Source organism: Nerophis lumbriciformis, linkage group LG21 (genome assembly GCF_033978685.3).
Source record: "Nerophis lumbriciformis linkage group LG21, RoL_Nlum_v2.1, whole genome shotgun sequence".
NCBI lineage: Eukaryota > Metazoa > Chordata > Actinopteri > Syngnathiformes > Syngnathidae > Nerophis > Nerophis lumbriciformis.
In genome coordinates this window covers 11188370-11207385 of record NC_084568.2, presented here as the reverse complement: position 1 = coordinate 11207385, position 19016 = coordinate 11188370, and the positions used below count along the sequence as shown (strand labels likewise).

The following is a 19016-nucleotide window of genomic DNA, read 5'->3' as shown; positions in this document are numbered from 1 at the left end:
GCTAGCACGAAACGTTAGCATGTTAATACAAAAGACGTTAGTATACTTCTAAGATGGCGCCAAGTATCCCAAATCCATGGTTTTTAGGTTGAAACATACACAAATAGCTTAAAAGCTACCAGAAAACGTTAGCATGTTCATATAAAAGACGTTGGTATACTTCTAAGATGGCGCCAAGTATCCCAAATCCATTATTTTTAGGTTTAAACATACACAATTTGCTAAAAAGCTAGCATAAAACAATAGCATGCTGATATAAAAGATGTTAGCTTACTTCTAAGATGGAGCTAAGTATCCAAATCCATGAGTTTTAGGTTTAAACATACACAAAAAGCTTAAAAGCTAGCAGGAAACGTTAGCATGTTAATATAAAAGACTTTAGTATACTTCTAAGATGGCGCAAAGTATCCCAAATCCATTATTTTTAGGTTTAAACATACGGAATTGGCTAAAAAGCTAGCACGAAACGTTAGCATGTTAATACAAAAGACGTTAGTATACTTCTAAGATGGCGCCAAGTATCCCAAATCCATGGTTTTTAGGTTGAAACATACACAAATAGCTTAAAAGCTACCAGAAAACGTTAGCACGTTCATATAAAAGACGTTAGTATACTTCTAAAATGGCGCCAAGTATCCCAAATCCATTATTTTTAGGTTTAAACGTACACAATTTGCTAAAAAGCTAGCATAAAACAATAGCATGCTGATATAAAAGACGTTAGCTTACTTCTAAGATGGAGCTAAGTATCCAAATCCATGAGTTTTAGGTTTAAACATACACAAAAAGCTTAAAAGCTAGCAGGAAACGTTAGCATGTTAATATAAAAGACTTTAGTATACTTCTAAGATGGCGCAAAGTATCTCAAATCCATTATTTTTAGGTTTAAACATACGGAATTGGCTAAAAAGCTAGCACGAAACGTTAGCATGTTAATACAAAAGACGTTAGTATACTTCTAAGATGGCGCCAAGTATCCCAAATCCATGGTTTTTAGGTTGAAACATACACAAATAGCTTAAAAGCTACCAGAAAACGTTAGCACGTTCATATAAAAGACGTTAGTATACTTCTAAGATGGCGCCAAGTATCCCAAATCCATTATTTTTAGGTTTAAACATACACAATTTGCTAAAAAGCTAGCATAAAACAATAGCATGCTGATATAAAAGATGTTAGCTTACTTCTAAGATGGAGCTAAGTATCCAAATCCATGAGTTTTAGGTTTAAACATACAAAAAACCTTAAAAGCTAGCAGGAAACGTTAGCATGTTAATATAAAAGACTTTAGTATACTTCTAAGATGGCGCAAAGTATCCCAAATCCATTATTTTTAGGTTTAAACATACGGAATTGGCTAAAAAGCTAGCACGAAACGTTAGCATGTTAATACAAAAGACGTTAGTATACTTCTAAGATGGCGCCAAGTATCCCAAATCCATGGTTTTTAGGTTGAAACATACACAAATAGCTTAAAAGCTACCAGAAAACGTTAGCACGTTCATATAAAAGACGTTAGTATACTTCTAAGATGGCGCCAAGTATCCCAAATCCATTATTTTTAGGTTTAAACGTACACAATTTGCTAAAAAGCTAGCATAAAACAATAGCATGCTGATATAAAAGACGTTAGCTTACTTCTAAGATGGAGCTAAGTATCCAAATCCATGAGTTTTAGGTTTAAACATACACAAAAAGCTTAAAAGCTAGCAGGAAACGTTAGCATGTTGATATAAAAGACTTTAGTATACTTCTAAGATGGCGCAAAGTATCCCAAATCCATTATTTTTAGGTTTAAACATACGGAATTGGCTAAAAAGCTAGCACGAAGCGTTAGCATGCTGATATAAAAGACGTTAGCATAATTTTAAGATGGAGCTAAGTATCCAAATCCATGAGTTTTAGGTTTAAACATACACAAAAAGCTTAAAATCTAGCAGGAAACGTTAGCATGTTAATATAAAAGACGTTAGTATACTTCTAAGATGGCGCCAAGTATCCCAAATCCATGGTTTTTAGGTTGAAACATACACAAATAGCTTAAAAGCTACCAGAAAACGTTAGCATGTTCATATAAAAGACGTTAGTATACTTCTAAGATGGCGCCAAGTATCCCAAATCCATTATTTTTAGGTTTAAACATACACAATTTGCTAAAAAGCTAGCATAAAACAATAGCATGCTGATATAAAAGATGTTAGCTTACTTCTAAGATGGAGCTAAGTATCCAAATCCATGAGTTTTAGGTTTAAACATACACAAAAAGCTTAAAAGCTAGCAGGAAACGTTAGCATGTTAATATAAAAGACTTTAGTATACTTCTAAGATGGCGCAAAGTATCCCAAATCCATTATTTTTAGGTTTAAACATACGGAATTGGCTAAAAAGCTAGCACGAAACGTTAGCATGTTAATACAAAAGACGTTAGTATACTTCTAAGATGGCGCCAAGTATCCCAAATCCATGGTTTTTAGGTTGAAACATACACAAATAGCTTAAAAGCTACCAGAAAACGTTAGCACGTTCATATAAAAGACATTAGTATACTTCTAAGATGGCGCCAAGTATCCCAAATCCATTATTTTTAGGTTTAAACGTACACAATTTGCTAAAAAGCTAGCATAAAACAATAGCATGCTGATATAAAAGACGTTAGCTTACTTCTAAGATGGAGCTAAGTATCCAAATCCATGAGTTTTAGGTTTAAACATACACAAAAAGCTTAAAAGCTAGCAGGAAACGTTAGCATGTTAATATAAAAGACTGTAGTATACTTCTAAGATGGCGCAAAGTATCCCAAATCCATTATTTTTAGGTTTAAACATACGGAATTGGCTAAAAAGCTAGCGCGAAACGTTAGCATGTTAATATAAAAGACGTTAGTATACTTCTAAGATGGCGCCAAGTATCCCAAATCCATGGTTTTTAGGTTGAAACATACACAAATAGCTTAAAAGCTACCAGAAAACGTTAGCATGTTCATATAAAAGACGTTAGTATACTTTTAAGATGGCGCCAAGTATCCCAAATCCATTATTTTTAGGTTTAAACGTACACAATTTGCTAAAAAGCTAGCATAAAACAATAGCATGCTGATATAAAAGATGTTAGCTTACTTCTAAGATGGAGCTAAGTATCCAAATCCATGAGTTTTAGGTTTAAACATACACAAAAAGCTTAAAAGCTAGCAGGAAACGTTAGCATGTTATTATAAAAGACTTTAGTATACTTCTAAGATGGCGCAAAGTATCCCAAATCCATTATTTTTAGGTTTAAACATACGGAATTGGCTAAAAAGCTAGCACGAAACGTTAGCATGTTAATACAAAAGACGTTAGTATACTTCTAAGATGGCGCCAAGTATCCCAAATCCATGGTTTTTAGGTTGAAACATACACAAATAGCTTAAAAGCTACCAGAAAACGTTAGCATGTTCATATAAAAGACGTTAGTATACTTCTAAGATGGCGCCAAGTATCCCAAATCCATTATTTTTAGGTTTAAACATACACAATTTGCTAAAAAGCTAGCATAAAACAATAGCATGCTGATATAAAAGACGTTAGCTTACTTCTAAGATGGAGCTAAGTATCCAAATCCATGAGTTTTAGGTTTAAACATACACAGAAAGCTTAAAAGCTAGCAGGAAACGTTAGCATGTTAATATAAAAGACTTTAGTATACTTCTAAGATGGCGCAAAGTATCCCAAATCCATTATTTTTAGGATTAAACATACGGAATTAGCTAAAAAGCTAGCACGAAGCGTTAGCATGTTAATACAAAAGACGTTAGTATACTTCTAAGATGGCGCAAAGTATACCAAATCCATAATTTTTAGGTTTAAACATACACAATTAGCTAAAAAGATAGCACGAAACGTTAGCATGTTGATATAAAAGACTTTAGTATAGTTCTAAGATGGCGCAAAGTATCCCAAATCCATTCTTTTTAGGTTTAAACAAACGGAATTAGCTAAAAAGCTAGCATGAAACAATAGCATGCTGATATAAAAGACGTTAGCATACTTCTAAGATGGGGCCAAATATCCAAATCCGTGGTTTTTAGGTTGAAACATACAAAATTTGCAATTTGCAAACATACACAAATAGCTAAAAAGCTAGCACAAAACGTTAGCATGTTCATACAAAAGACGTTAGTATACGTCTAAGATGGCGCAAAGTATCCCAAATCCATTATTTTTAGGTTTAAACATACAAAATTTGCTAAAAAGCTAGCATGAAACAATAGCATGTTAATATAAAAGACGTTAGTATACTTCTAAGATGGCGCAAAGTATACCAAATCCATTATTTTTAGGTTTAAACATACAAAATTATCTACAAAGCTAGAATGAAACAATAGCATGCTAATGTAAGAGACGTTAGCATACTTCTAAGATGGGGCCAAGTATTCAAATCCATGATTTTTACGTTTAAACATACAAATTTAGCTAAAAAGCTAGCATGAAACAATAGCATGTTAATACAAAAGACGTTAGCATACTTCTAAGATGGGGTGAAGTATCCAAATCCATGAGTTTTAGGTTGAAATATACACAAATAGCATAAACGCTAGCATGAAACGTTGGCATGTTAATATAAAAGACGTTAGCATACTTCTAAGATGGCGTCAAGTATCCAAATTCATGATTTTTAGGTTTAAACATACACAAATAGCTAAAAAGTTAGCATAAAACGTTAGCATGTTCATATAAAAGACGTTAGTATACTTCTAAGATGGTGCCAAGTATCCAAATCCATGTTTTTTAGGTTTAAACATAAACTAATAGCTAAAAAGCAAGCATAAAACGTTAGCATGCTAAAGCTAGCATGATGGCTGAGGACAAGTTACTGTACTTTTAAGAAAGTGCCAAGTATTAAAATGCACTATTTTTAAGAGTAAACATACAAAATTAGCTGAATAGCTGGCATAAAATGTATCATTCTAACGTTTGCATATAAGAGACGTTAGCATCATTCCAAGATGGTACCAAGTATGAAAGTCCATGATTTTTTTTGGTTGAAACAAACAAAATTAGCTGAAAAGCAAGCATACAACCTTAAGTATGATGACATTGAACAAGTTAGCGTACTCTCATGATGGCACCAAGTATTGAAATGCATTATTTTTAGGTGTTAACAAAAAAAAGTGTCTAAAAAGCCAGCATAAAACATTAGCATGCTGAACAATGTTCTTAGAGTCAACATTGCAACTTTTTCTTGTTACAGTTACAGTAGGGATTCGTATGACCCAATTCTTGAGAGGAAGAAAATCATTTTGCAATGCAGTCTGTTGAAAATGATGGAAAGCACCACTCGACCATAGACCCGGAATTGCCACGAAAACATTTATGATATTCAACACTTTACTGCCATCTGGCGGCTAAAGTGGATAATGCATGCCCCAAATGTGTCACGTTTCATGTGTCAGGTAAGTCGCGACTAATGGCCATACAATTCCCCTTTCTATGGTAACCTGTTTGTTCTTTTATTTCACTTCATGTATTTTTTAAATCGTACCGTATATTCCCGGACTTTAAGCCGCTACGTTTTTCATTCGCTTTGAACCCTGCGGCTTATAAAACACTGCGGCTAACTGATGGATTAATCTTCTCTATAACAGCTATTATTAAAACATAGTTTAAAAAAACAAAGAAGCAAATACAACTAGTAGGTGTGTTATTGTTTGTGCTATGGCGCCATCTTATGGACGAGTTCACTCACTGCAGGTGCTGCATCCATTTGCAGGTAGTTTTTTTTTCTTCCTTCTTCCAACCGGAGTGCGGTTCGTCTTACAGCCGTCCATAGCGTTACTACGCGTATGGATTCTTCATTCGTAACACCAAGCAACGTTTTAAGTTTTACAATACAACTAAAACAATTCTTACTTCCTAAACCGTCCCATGTGTTGTCTGTAGGAGTGTCTTCATGCATATTTGTACATGCTATCATAATGTAATGACGTTAGCATCGTTAGCATTAGCTAATATGCTAACACGTTTACGAGTGTCTGTTAGTATTATTAACGTACAATGGCATTATTTTTGTATTTTTTCAGTTTTGTAAACTCACCAAAACGTCACCGTGGAGTTATTGAGTTTGTTTAGCTGATTGGAGAGCTAGCTTCCGCAGCTAGTGTGTCCATGACAATGACTTCTGTTTTGTTTGATCAGCCGTTTTACTACACCATTTGGAAATAATTAAGGTACCGTATTTTTTCGGACTATAAATCGCAGTTTTTTTCATAGTTTGGCCGGGGGTGCGACTTATACTCGGGAGCGACTTATGTGTGAAATTATTAACACATTACCGTAAAATATCAAATAATATTATTTAGCTTATTCACGTAAGAGACTAGACGTATAAGATTTCATCGGATTTAGCGATTAGGAGTGACAGATTGTTTGGTAAACGTATAGCATGTTCTATATGTTATAGTTATTTGAATGACTCTTACCATAATATGTTACGTTTACATACCAGGCACGTTCTCAGTTGGTTATTTATGCCTCATATAACGTACACTTATTCAGCCTGTTGTTCACTATTCTTTATTTATTTTAAATTGCCTTTCAAATGTCTATTCTTGGTGTTGGGTTTTATCAAATAAATTTCCACAAAAACTGCGACTTATACTCCAGTGCGACTTATACCGTATTTTCCGCACCATAAGGCGCCCTGGGTTATAAGCCGCGCCTTCAATGAACGGCATATTTCAAAACTTTGTCCACCTATAAGCCGCCCCGTGTTTTCAGCCGCATCTAACTGCGCTAAAGGAATGTCAAAAAAACAGTCAGATAGGTCAGTCAAACTTTAATAATATATTAAAAACCAGCGTGATGTGGGCGCGCATGGAGTCGTATATCAACATGGACGGAGCTGCGTGAAAAAAGCCACCCGGCCTCTTCGCGTAAACTTACCTTAACCACTCGCTCATCTTTTCTTCATCCATCCATCCCTTCGAGTTAGCTTTTATGATGACGCCGGCTGGAAAGGTCTCTTTTGGCAAGGTCTTCCTTTTGAATATCACCATGGGTGGAAGTTTCTGGCCATTAGCATGGCAAGCTAGAACCACAGTGAAGGATGACTTCTCATTCCCTGTGGTGCGAATATTCACCGTACGTGCTCCCGTTGTATCCACAGTGCGGTTCACAGGAATATCAAAAGTCAGTGGAACCTCGTCCATGTTGATAATGTTCTCTGGCCGGATCTTTTTTTCAGCTATCTTGTTTTTACAATATGCACGGAAAGTAGCCAGCTTTTCTTGAAAGTCTTTAGGCAGTTGCTGTGAAATAGTAGTCCGTGTGCGGATGGAGAGATTGCGTCTTTTCATGAACCGCAAACCTGTCGCTTAGTAGGAGCCATTTTGTGGTCTTTACAGATGTAAACACACAAAGGAAATGAAACGTAATATCCGCGCGCTTCTTCTTCTTCTACGCGGGCGGGTGGTTGCTTACAGTAGAAGAAGAAGCGCTTCCTGTTCTATGGGGGCGGGTGCTTACCTTGGCGGTTGCTTGCGTAGAAGAAGAAGCACTTCCTCTTCTACGGGGAAAAAAGATGGCGGCTGTTTACCGTAGTTGCGAGACCGAAACTTTATGAAAATGAATCTTAATATTAATCCATATATAAAGCGCACCGGGTTATAAGCCGCACTGTCAGCTTTTGAGTAAATTTGTGGTTTTTAGGTGCGGCTAATAGTGCGGAAAATACGGTACATGTTTTTTTCCTTCTTTATTATGCGTTTTCGGCCGGAGCAACTTATACTCCGAAAAATACGGTATATAAATAAACATTTACAGAATCTTTCTGTGTAAATAACTCATTGCACAACGTATATATCTGCAGCTAATATATGGAAACATATTTTTCTTCTAAAATGTTGTGGGTGCGGCTTATATTCCGGTGCTCTCTACAGTCCGGAAAATACGGTGTTTTTAGAATGTATCCCGGGTTGTTAAGACAATTAGCAGCCAAGGCAAAACTACAAGTACAACACAGGGTATATTTCTGGATCAGATGTCCTACATTCTCTCTGAGGCATTGCGCACAGTCAATAGTCGTAAAACTGAAAAATGACATTCCAGTTAAGCGCAGTAGACTTAAAATCAATCAATCATAGATGCTCCAGATCTGCAAAGATGCTAAAAGAAAATATTTAATTGTCCAAATGTGGCCCCATCCCTCACAGCTGACCTGGCATTGGCAGCAGAATAGTAGTACACACTCTTCTTGGTGACAGCCCTTCTACGACACACACACATACGCACACACATATACTGTAACCACACCCATCCCAAAGTCCTGTCCTCAAATTGTGTTTTGCAGAGAGGCGGCGCCATGAAGCGTGGACGCTTTGCCCGCCTCATGCAGTTCATGAAACTGAGGCTCCCCTACCAGCTGACGTCGCTGGACTGGGACACGCATCATCTGTCCAATCAGCAGCAGTGTTACTGCTACTGTGCCGGACCCGGAGAGTGAGCGACATCACCGAGTTGGAGCTCAAAACTATTGCAAATAATACAAAAGTCATTCTTTTGGGGGATGGGGTCCTGCAGGTGGAACCTAAAGATGCTGCAGTGTGGAAGCTGCGGTCAGTGGTTCCACGAGGCCTGTACTCAGTGTCTGACCAAGCCTCTACTGTACGGGGACAGGTAAGGGACTTACATCCTACACCAATTCTCACAAAATGAGTACTGTTTTTGTGAAATTGTATGAATTTTAATTCAAGAATCCAAAGACATGCACCTGGGGATAGGTTGATTGGCAACACTAAATTGGCCCTAGTGTGTGAAAGTGAGTGTGAATGTTGTCTGTCTATCTATGGGGCGGCATGGCGTAGTGGGTAGAGCAACCGTGCCAGAAACCTGAGGGTTGCAGGTTCGCTCCCCGTCTCTTACCATCCAAAAAAATCGCTGCCGTTGTGTCCTTGGGCGGGACACTTCACCCTTTGCCCCCGGTGCCACTCACACCGGTGAATTGAATGATGGGTGGTGGTCGGAGGGGCCGTTGGCGCAAATTGCAGCCACGCTTCCGTCAGTCTACCCCAGGGCAGCTGTGGCTATGAAAGTAGCTTACCACCACCAGGTGTGAATGATTGATGGGTTCTACATGTAAAGCGACTTTGGGTACTTAGAAAAGCGCTATATAAATCCCAGTTATTATTATTATTATTATTATCTGTGTTGGCCCTGCGATTAGGTGGCGACTTGTCCAGGGTGTACCTCACCTTCCGTCCAAATGCAGCTTAGATAGGCTCCAGCACCCCCCGTTACCCCAACAGGGACAAACGGTAGGAAATGGATGGATGGATGGAATTCAAACACCAACTGTAAAAATAGATACTGTATGTGTTAGGGCTTAATAGAGCGACTCCAATAGGCTCCATTTTAAGCATTTATGATCGCATTTATTTACCATTTAGAATGCATAAAAATAAGGGCAAAATGTTAAAGACAGTCATAAGACGGTCAGAAAACGGTTTGAAGATGGTCTGTAAAACGTAATCGATGTAACATTTTGACCACCAGGAAGTGTTTCAAATGTAGGAAAAAAAACTCAGAAAATGATTCCATCCATCCAACCATTTTCTACCACTTGTCCCTTTCGGGGTCTCGGGGGGTGCTGGAGCCTATATAAGATTTGAAAATACAATTTAAACTTTATTTTAATTTTATTTTTTTGTCCTGTCCAGCTTCTCAGGCAAATCATATAGTTGATGTAAATGCCCATATCGGCTGTTCAGATTTACTTTACAAAAGAGAAGTGTAGGATACTTCTCTTGTTGCCTTATTTGTATTTGACTTTATTAAATGTATTTATATTATCATTTGGTGCAGCTGGGCAATACAATTTAAACTTAAATCGAAGGCAAACACATCCAAACTGGTAAGAACAGGGTCTGGGCAGGTTTCACCAAGTCAAATTTGAGTCTTTTTAAGACCATATTGAAAATAATTTAAAAGCATTTTACATCCGTACGGACACAAAAGTACAAAGACATGAAGGAAAATCAGAGAGCCAGAATGAATTTTAAGTATATGAATTAATTCACTGCTCTTTTACATTGGAAAACAAAATGGTTAAACTAACTAAATACACCAGGAGACTCTCTATAGTAAACTACCGTATTTTCCACACTATAAGGCGCACCGGATTATAAGGCACACCTTCAATGAATGGCCTATTTTAAAACTTTGTTCATATATAAGGCGCACCGCATTATAAGGCGCATAGAATAGACGCTACAGTAGAGGCTGGGGTTACGTTATGCATCCCGTAGTTGCAAGACCTGTTGTGGCTCAATATTGGTCCATAGATAAGGCGCACCGGATTATAAGGCGCACTGTCAGCTTTTGAGAAAATTGGAGGTTTTTAGGTGCGCCTTATAGTGCGGAAAATACGGTACTTAAAAACAATATTAGCAAACATCAAAACAGCCATTTTTCAGATTTGCCATAGAACTGTTTTTTTTTTTGCCAAAGGTGCAGTGAAGTTAAGTATTTTATTGTATCAAGAACCAGAACGCCAGCAATGGTAGAGGACAACACAACAATATCTTGTCTGTCATCATCTTTTGACACAGACTTATTCCGTATTTTTGACTTTTACATTATCCTTCCATTCGCTTTCCTCCTCAATGGCGCCGCATCCGGGTCCTAAACACCGGCTTCAAGCATGCATCAAATTGATTGTTCTGGAGCCACAAATGGTTGAACTCGCACCTATCCGTCTTATGCAAGTCATTCGACTTTGCTGTAGGCTTTCAACTTTTCAAACATCGTATTTAAGACCTTTTATGAGATTTTAGGATAGTTATCGACATTTTAGGGCCTTAAATTCAAATTGTTGTATTTAAGACCCAGCGGATAAAATAGTAAATGGTGCGCTTTTCCGGGGATCGAACCAGGAACCCTCAGGTTGCTGGCACGGCCACTCTCCCAACCGCGCCAAGCCGTCCCCTGATACCTTGAATAAAGTACTACTATAAAGTATCACAGTAATAGTTGTATTTGAATCAAACTGTAAGGTATAATACGATAGAACCGGATATGCTTACCGATATGCTGATACTGTCCAGCAGTTTATTTCCAATGCGATATAATCTGATATCTCCTTTTTCGTAATTATACGGGTTGATGATTTCATTGGACATCCCTCGATAGAACCAAACATCAACATGGGGCAGCATGCAGTGAATGAAGTACTCATGTAGTCTTGTGCTTCATTAAGCGCGACTTGTCGTCTGTCACTGATCATGTGGGCAATTTGATGAAGTCCGATTACGCTAAATGAAGATGTGAACACGACAGCTTCCATTGCCACTGTTCGCTGAGAAGGTCAAGAGTCCCTCTCATGTTCTAAAAAATTTAAAACCCAGAAGAAAAATAGAGGCTGAACATGCAGGCTGGTGCTGGAGCCTTTTGACAGGCAGCCTCTCTGGAGCTTAATAAAACGTATCCATCCATGAAGTTATGGTTGTCATTAGCCAGCTGGGTTTATTAGCCACCATGACACCATGTCATTACTGAAGCCATCAAGAGGGAGAGGTGTCAGATTGAGATTCTTCTTCTTTCGTGTGTCATCGTCACATGTCCAACTCAGTAGCGTACAGCCACGTTTTTGTCTTAGATCCCACATCGAAGTGGGTCCGTGGGTGTTTTGTACAGCTGTGTGTTTATATAAATAAATGATAAATGGGTTTTACTTGTATAGCGCTTTTCTACCTTCAAGGTACTCAAAGCACTTTGACAGTATTTCCACATTCACCCATTCACACACACATTCACACACTGATGGCGGGAGCTGCCATGCAAGGCGCTAACCAGCACCCATCAGGAGCAAGGGTGAAGTGTCTTGCCCAAGGACACAACGGACGTGACTAGGATGGTAGAAGGTGGGGATTGAACCCCAGTAACCAGCAACCCTCCGATTGCTGGCACGGCCACTCTACCAACTTCGCCACGCCGTCCCCAACCGTCTGCAACCCACCATGGCATAATACTCCGTCCACCAGGCCCCACTTGCCCCTGGATGTTTTAAAACAGCCGACCCCAGTTCGCAGTCGGTTAAGGGTCCATTGTTCCACTCCTTTAAAGCCGCGTCCCAAGTCCTGGAAGTAACCCCTGAATTTCCACTGAATCCAAAACGACCGCGGACAGGTGGGCTCTTTCTGTTTTCATTCAAGTCAATAGGTCAATTTCCACCGCCCGCGGAATGTCACCGACATGCCCTTGCCATTCCGCATTCCAACACTAATTATAGGCAGAACTTCCATTTTTGCCGGACGCCACAAGAAATCCGTTCACTTGAGCTAAAATCTGCTAGCGTTGGACAGGAAGTTGTGCACAAACACAAAATAAAGTATCCGGTTTAGATTCAAAATAAAATACTCCGTCTTCAAGGCAGATCGTATTTTACACTTTGAAAGGTCCTAATGGGCGGCGACAAACATGAAGTCAACTTGTCAAAGGTTTTCAGTCTACGTTTCATCTTGTTGACACAAATTGATGAGGACATGCTGATTCTGGAGGTCCAAAATTAAAAAATCATGTACTGGTTTGGTGGCTGCAGGATTAGGTCTCTGCTATTTGCAGATGATGTGGTCCTAATGGCTTCCTCCGGCCAAGATCTTCAGCTCTCACTGGATCGGTTCGCAGCCGAGTGTGAAGCGACTGGGATGGGAATCAGCACCTCCAAGTCCGAGTCCATGGTTCTCTCCCGGAAAAGGGTGGAGTGCCATCTCCGGGTTGGGGAGGAGATCTTGCCCCAAGTGGAGGAGTTCAAGTACCTCGGAGTCTTGTTCACGAGTGGGGGAAGAGTGGATCGTGAGATCGACAGGCGGATCGGTGCGGCGTCTTCAGTAATGCGGACACTGTATCGATCCGTTGTAGTGAAGAAGGAGCTGAGCCGGAAGGCAAAGCTCTCGATTTACCGGTCGATCTACGTTCCCATCCTCACCTATGGTCATGAGCTTTGGGTCATGACCGAAAGGACAAGATCACGGGTACAAGCGGCCGAAATGAGTTTCCTCCGCCGAGTGGCGGGGCTCTCCCTTAGAGATAGTGTGAGAAGCTCTGTCATTCGGGGGGAGCTCAAAGTAAAGCCGCTGCTCCTCCACATCGAGAGGAGCCAGATGAGGTGGTTCGGGCATCTGGTCAGGATGCCACCCGAACGCCTCCCTAGGAAGGTGTTTAGGGCACGTCCGACCGGTAGGAGGCCACGGGGAAGACCCAGGACACGCTGGGAAGACTATCTCTCCCGGCTGGCCTGGGAACGCCTCGGGATCCCCCGGGAGGAGCTGGACGAAGTGGCTGGGGAGAGGGAAGTCTGGGCTTCCCTGCTTAAACTGCTGCCCCCGCGACCCGACCTCGGATAAGCGGAAGAAGATGGATGGATGGATGGATGTACAGGCATATGAGCTAAATGGGGATAAGGGGGCCTGTGTCAAATATCAGCTGGTACGGAAATTGGAAGAGCGGAGGACTGATTGTGTGACATGCTCGCCAGGGATGATGTTACTGTTAGATTGTTGCTTGCTGCAAAAAATAAAGTGGCTTATCGAGACAGGACCGACTTTATTTGCTTCTACTTCTCTGGAAGGACAGAATAATTCATTAACTGTATTACTACTTCTCTTATCGCGCAAATTCGCAAGATCAGAAGGCAGAGGGCGCCACCCTTCCGCGATGAAGTCGGTCCGCGGCCGTTTCGCATTCAGTGGAAATCCGGGGTAACAGCGGTTGCGTGTGGGCCGGGCCGACTCCCACTCCTGCTTCCAGGCTGCCGCCAGCCGTGCATCTGTAGGCAGGTCCTCAGGGACGGACACAAGCAGCCCTTCTGCTGCCCTGTTGTACAGATGGCAGGACTTGAGTCTTTTTAGAGGCGGCACTGTTGTGGTGGTGTTGCGCAGGATATGACGGTCATGTCTCCAGATTGAGATTGACAGTGAGGAAAGACGAGGTCGCGGCGCTACATCTCCTGAGCAGGTGATGGAGGAAGAGTAAAGCCTGAGCTCCCGAGTGGAATAGTAAACATATGTCTCTGTGTGCGCTTCATTCCCCCGACCTTCAGCTAACATGCATATATAAAGACTGGCTGCAGCACAACGTTGTTACCATGTCAACCGAGATTAGCCACTTATAGTTCAAATAGAAGGAAAACATGTTGATGGAGTGTAATGTTTCAAAGCGTAACAACTACAGTACAGGGCTCAGAAGGGCACCTGATTTCTCAGTGCATTGTGGGGCTGCTGAAGCCATTGTTGCTGGCCGAAGCTTTTGTTTACACAGCTGTACTGTAGCCACCGTAATGTGAGAGAGAGCAACAAACTGGGTTAAAATGGATCGTACAAAATGAAAAAATCAAGGGACTCTACCGAGACAAACTGTACCCTATTCAATAGGCTCGCTACCTGGAAAAAATATGTTTCATTGGTGGAATTGTTTCACATGAGCACATCCAATGGACAAGAGATTTGAGTAGGCATTGTCAATGCCGAACTTGTCTAAATCTCATCAACAGAGCCAGTTTTTAATAGGGTTGTTAACGATAAACCGATGCGACCAAATATCCGGTTCCAGAAGTGGCAGGTTCGGCTGCGTCGGTTACAGCCCCCTCCATCGATAAGGTTCAGCTGTGAATCCTTAGGTTAAATCGAGTGTAAACACATAAACCGGTTATTGTGCCAAAGTAGAAATCAGTTGACAGTTTTTGTCTTTAAAATGACAGGAGAGTCACGGTTGTCTGTGAAGAGAGTCATGTTTGACCTTTCATCCGAGTAGTTTTCATCAGTTCATGCTCGTAGACTTAGCTTGGACAGATCTAGTCTGAGCGCTTGGTGCCAAGGTCCTAACTATTTATCCTCTAACATAAGTAGTGTACGCAGCGGAAGAAATGTTTATGTTCTTTTGTAGTGTAAAAAAGAATGTGTCCATCAACAAATGTTAACCATATAATCGAATCGTTCATATTCTGTATCGAATCTTATTCAATCATTCATACACTAAATCAAATCTAATAGTCCATACACTAAATCGAACCACATCGAATCGTTCTGCTTTATAAATAAACGGTTTTTGAATCACATCGTAACCCATGTATCAAGAGGCAAATCGAATCGAATCAAATCCAGAGAGATTTACAACTCTTGTTTTTATACCAAATTTTAGAATGCAAAGTCTGTTAAGACTCATTGTCCTCTGTTGAAATTGTGCGAAATCAACATCTTTGATTTCTTATGTGTCCAAGATGGAGAGATGGTGCCCATTCACATTTCATAAACAGGTTCCCTTGAAGAAAACAAGCCCTTTATTACTTTTAAATACTTTGATCGCTGTGCTACTTCTCCGAAAACAATATTCATTAATTTTTGTGCTTACCTATGACTAAAAGTAGACAAACATGCTTTTTTCCAAAATAGTTTATGTTGTTTGTAGCCTGCGGCTAGCTTGGCTAACGCTAGCCTCCTAAATGCTACGTGTGAAACAGAATAAGACCTGTTTTGATTCAAACGTACCAGTCGGAAAATGCAGTGAGCACACCAACATGTACCAGGTGACAGCGTTAAAAGTGCTGTTTCTCCCAGCTGCTATCCAGGCTATTCGCCGTCTCTTTATTAGCTCACTAACACAAGTGCCTTGGCTTTGCTGTCGCGCTGGGAATTAGAAAAATGTCACCAAACTTTTTTTTTTTCTGATGCGATCATAACAACAATTTTGGCAGTTAATGATTCGGCACATTCGCACCATGTTTAGAACTTTTTAAAGGAAAAAAACACAACTTGAGCGACGAGTCTTGCATTCAGTGGCATAAGTATGAATAAGTTTGAATCAATTTAAGTGGACCCTGACTTAAACAAGTTGAAAAACTTATTCGGGTGTTACCATTTAGTGGTCATTTGTACGGAATATGTACTGTACTGTGCAATCTACTAATAAAAGCTTCAATCAATCAATCAATCAATCAATCAAAGTGAGCTATTGACAGGACAGCAAGACCCGCAATGCATTGTTACGTCACATTTTCAAGCCCTATTGTGGCACTTCAAAAACCAAATGGTAGAAAAACTGAAGCAAATTATTGAGAACTAAAATAAAAGTATCCGTTCCTGACACCCAAAAATATAAACACAAAACAATTTTTTAGAGGTGTTGATAGTTTTCACTGTAGTGTTTTCCACGGACCCACAAGTAGTGATTTGAGTGGGTCCCTGGGAAATTCAATGGGTCCCCAATTAAAAATTAAAAATAACAAAATTCTTATTTTCTTCTGTTTATTACATTGTAGCTTTAAGCTCCCTTGATGATGGTATGGTATGATATATTTATAATTAATGTACTGTATATATTCATTTATGTTCGAAACATGTCTGAAATTAAACAAATAGAATTCAAAATATCCCACAGACAACGTCTGAGCATAGCAAAACGGCGCCCGCTATTCGAAGTATTTTTCATCACCGCCAACGGAGTATGTTTATTTTTATTTCATTACAGCACGTCCGCTGAACATCAAAACACTATTAACACAAATGATCACAGCATTAAGCAGTGGGATTATTTACGAGGATGTTGGTACCATTAATTGTTGAAATGAAATCAGTGGTGATTGGCTAATTGTTTTGGTAGCAGCTAAACTAGCATTTTGCGAAACTGTGTACAGGTCATGACATCTCTGCAGAGTTGAAACGGTGATAGTCTGGTCTGCTGACAAGGTTTATTTTGCGAGTTACTTGACTTAGCAACTGACTACTTTGATAGTTGACTTGTCAACGCCTAGTTTAAAGATTAGTCGACTAATGTGCAATGACATTCAAGTTTAATCTAATAATGATCTTATTATGTAGCGTACACATTCAGTGTCTCTAATGTAGCCATGGGCTTTCAAAGTGCTAAGTAATTATTCTTATTATAGGCATGTGGTAACTAACAACCCTGGTCAGGTTAGGTTTGATCAACCTGCTACTAGTAACCCTGTAACCCAGTACAACCGGTCCACAGGATCGAGTTGTTGGCGACTAAACTGACACCCTCGACAGTTCCCGCAGGAGAAGTTTTGAGCAAAGTGGCTAGGAACCTTGCTAAAATTAAAAACACAATCTGTCAAAGTGCGCCGGCTCAGGAGAGCCAAAGACAGCCATCCAAGCAATCACTGTCATCATTGCCTTGTGGTCGCCTTTGTTGAGGACAGGCTTCGCGCGTAAACCTCTATAAAAAAAATCTCGAGTTAGAGTCTCTAAGGCAATTTGTTGTTGGACTCAACATCATTCTGGCAACTTGTAGTGCGAAGTCGCTGTTGCCAAACTGTAATGGCCCTGCTATTCTTTTGCATTCACCACTGATGTGGGGCGGGCTTACATGCAATCCCAACTATGCTACACCACTCACTCACCTAACCTATTACACTCTCCAGGTCGAGGCGATAATATTACTTTTACTGAAAGGTAAGTAAGTAAATTACAAAGCAAAACGATATCATTTTCAAAGCAAAGTGTAACGAATGTTGTATAAAAAGTCTGGCTTTTGTCCGGAGTGTCCAACAGTCATAAAGTCGTCTCCTCAGTAAATTATGAATTCATGAGAGTCAGGTGATTCCTTACGGTCCATTTCAGATGTACATAATATGTAAAAAATAAATGTCAGTGTTTATTCCATGGCGACAAAATGAACAAATTAGATTTAGCGCTAGGTTGTTGGCATTAGCATTCGGTTCACTTGGGTAAACGCGATTAGCTACACAAATGGTGTATCACTGACTACTTCTACAACATGATTTTAGCTGAGATAGGCTCCAGCACCACCCGCGACCCCAAAGGGAATAAGCGGTAGAAAATGGATGGATGTAACAAAGTAAATAGTGAATATTTCCATGTTATTGAGTTTTGTTCCACTCTTTTTCTTCAAATAACAATATTGTCCAGTCCCAGCTGTTTGCAGCTCGCAATTAGTCATGATTTTTTTCACTATGCTCGCTTAAAAAAGTAGTTTAGTGTTCAATTCTGTGTTTTCTATGCCTTTGTTTTAGGTTTTATCAATTCCAGTGCTCAGTGTGTGCAAAGGGACCAGAGACGGTCAAAAGACTACCTATGACCTGGTAAGAGCTATTGTCACCTCACCCTCACCACTTTATTTCCAGCTTGATATTATGTCCCGTCATCTAATTTTCTTTATTTGCAATGCAGGGTGGATCTGGCTCACTTGGTGCTCTACCATCTCTCCCTGTGCTGCAAGAGAAAGTACTTTGATTTTGACCATGAAATCCTGTCCTTCACCAACGAGAACTGGGACTCGTTGCTCCTGGGCGCGGTACTAAGAATTCCCCTTCTTTAAAAAACACCATGATGAAATTATGTGAAATGCTGCCGGGCTTTTTTTTTTGTAACTGAGACCTGAAGCCCATTAGCAATCATTACAGTTGAATTCAAAGCATTGGAAACATGTAAACCTGACGTGCCGTGAAAGGAAATAGGCGCGCAGAGTTGGGAGATGACTCTATGACGTATTTGCTAATGAGCTTTTTGATGTACAATCAAACAAAAGCCACGTTATCACCCATCGGCACAGTTGAGTACAGTTTGAAACACTGCTGAAAATCTAAACCCTGACTTGTGTTTCTATGCTACAATGTCAAATAGTTCTAGTTTATTTTAATGTTCGTCATTGCGTCAACATTTAGGTACCACACAGCATGGCTTGTATACCAATGGAGGGTTACCAAAAAGTTATAAGATAATAGTTCAGTATATTTCAAACATTCTGAACAAAATGATAGTGATGTACTATCTACGGATTAGTATCTAACTTGGTTACGGCAGTAACCATACCGTAAAACGATGTATTTCATTTCAAAACGGTTTTGTTAGGCTTGATGTCAGGTTTTCACCCGCATAGCTTAAATACTTATGCTGAAACGCTGGAAAGTTATGTTGTGCTTCACCTCAAAAAATGCCGACTCAGCCACCCGCAACAAGTGCTAGAACGTGATATTGTGCAAGTAGGGCTGGGTGGTATACCAGTGTT

At 40.0% G+C, this 19016-nt stretch overlaps 1 protein-coding gene across 3 annotated transcripts in view; it reads left to right on the top strand.

Moving 5' to 3' along the window:
• Nucleotides 1-19016, top strand: part of phf1 (PHD finger protein 1) — a 66330-nt gene that overhangs the window by 25549 nt on the left and 21765 nt on the right. For all 3 annotated transcript variants that reach the window (XM_061983093.1, XM_061983094.1, XM_061983092.1), the window contains 4 exons: nt 8326-8474; nt 8556-8651; nt 18022-18090; nt 18179-18302. In XM_061983093.1, coding sequence (XP_061839077.1) covers nt 8326-8474; nt 8556-8651; nt 18022-18090; nt 18179-18302 — 438 coding nt within the window. The remainder of the gene's footprint in view (nt 1-8325; nt 8475-8555; nt 8652-18021; nt 18091-18178; nt 18303-19016) is intronic.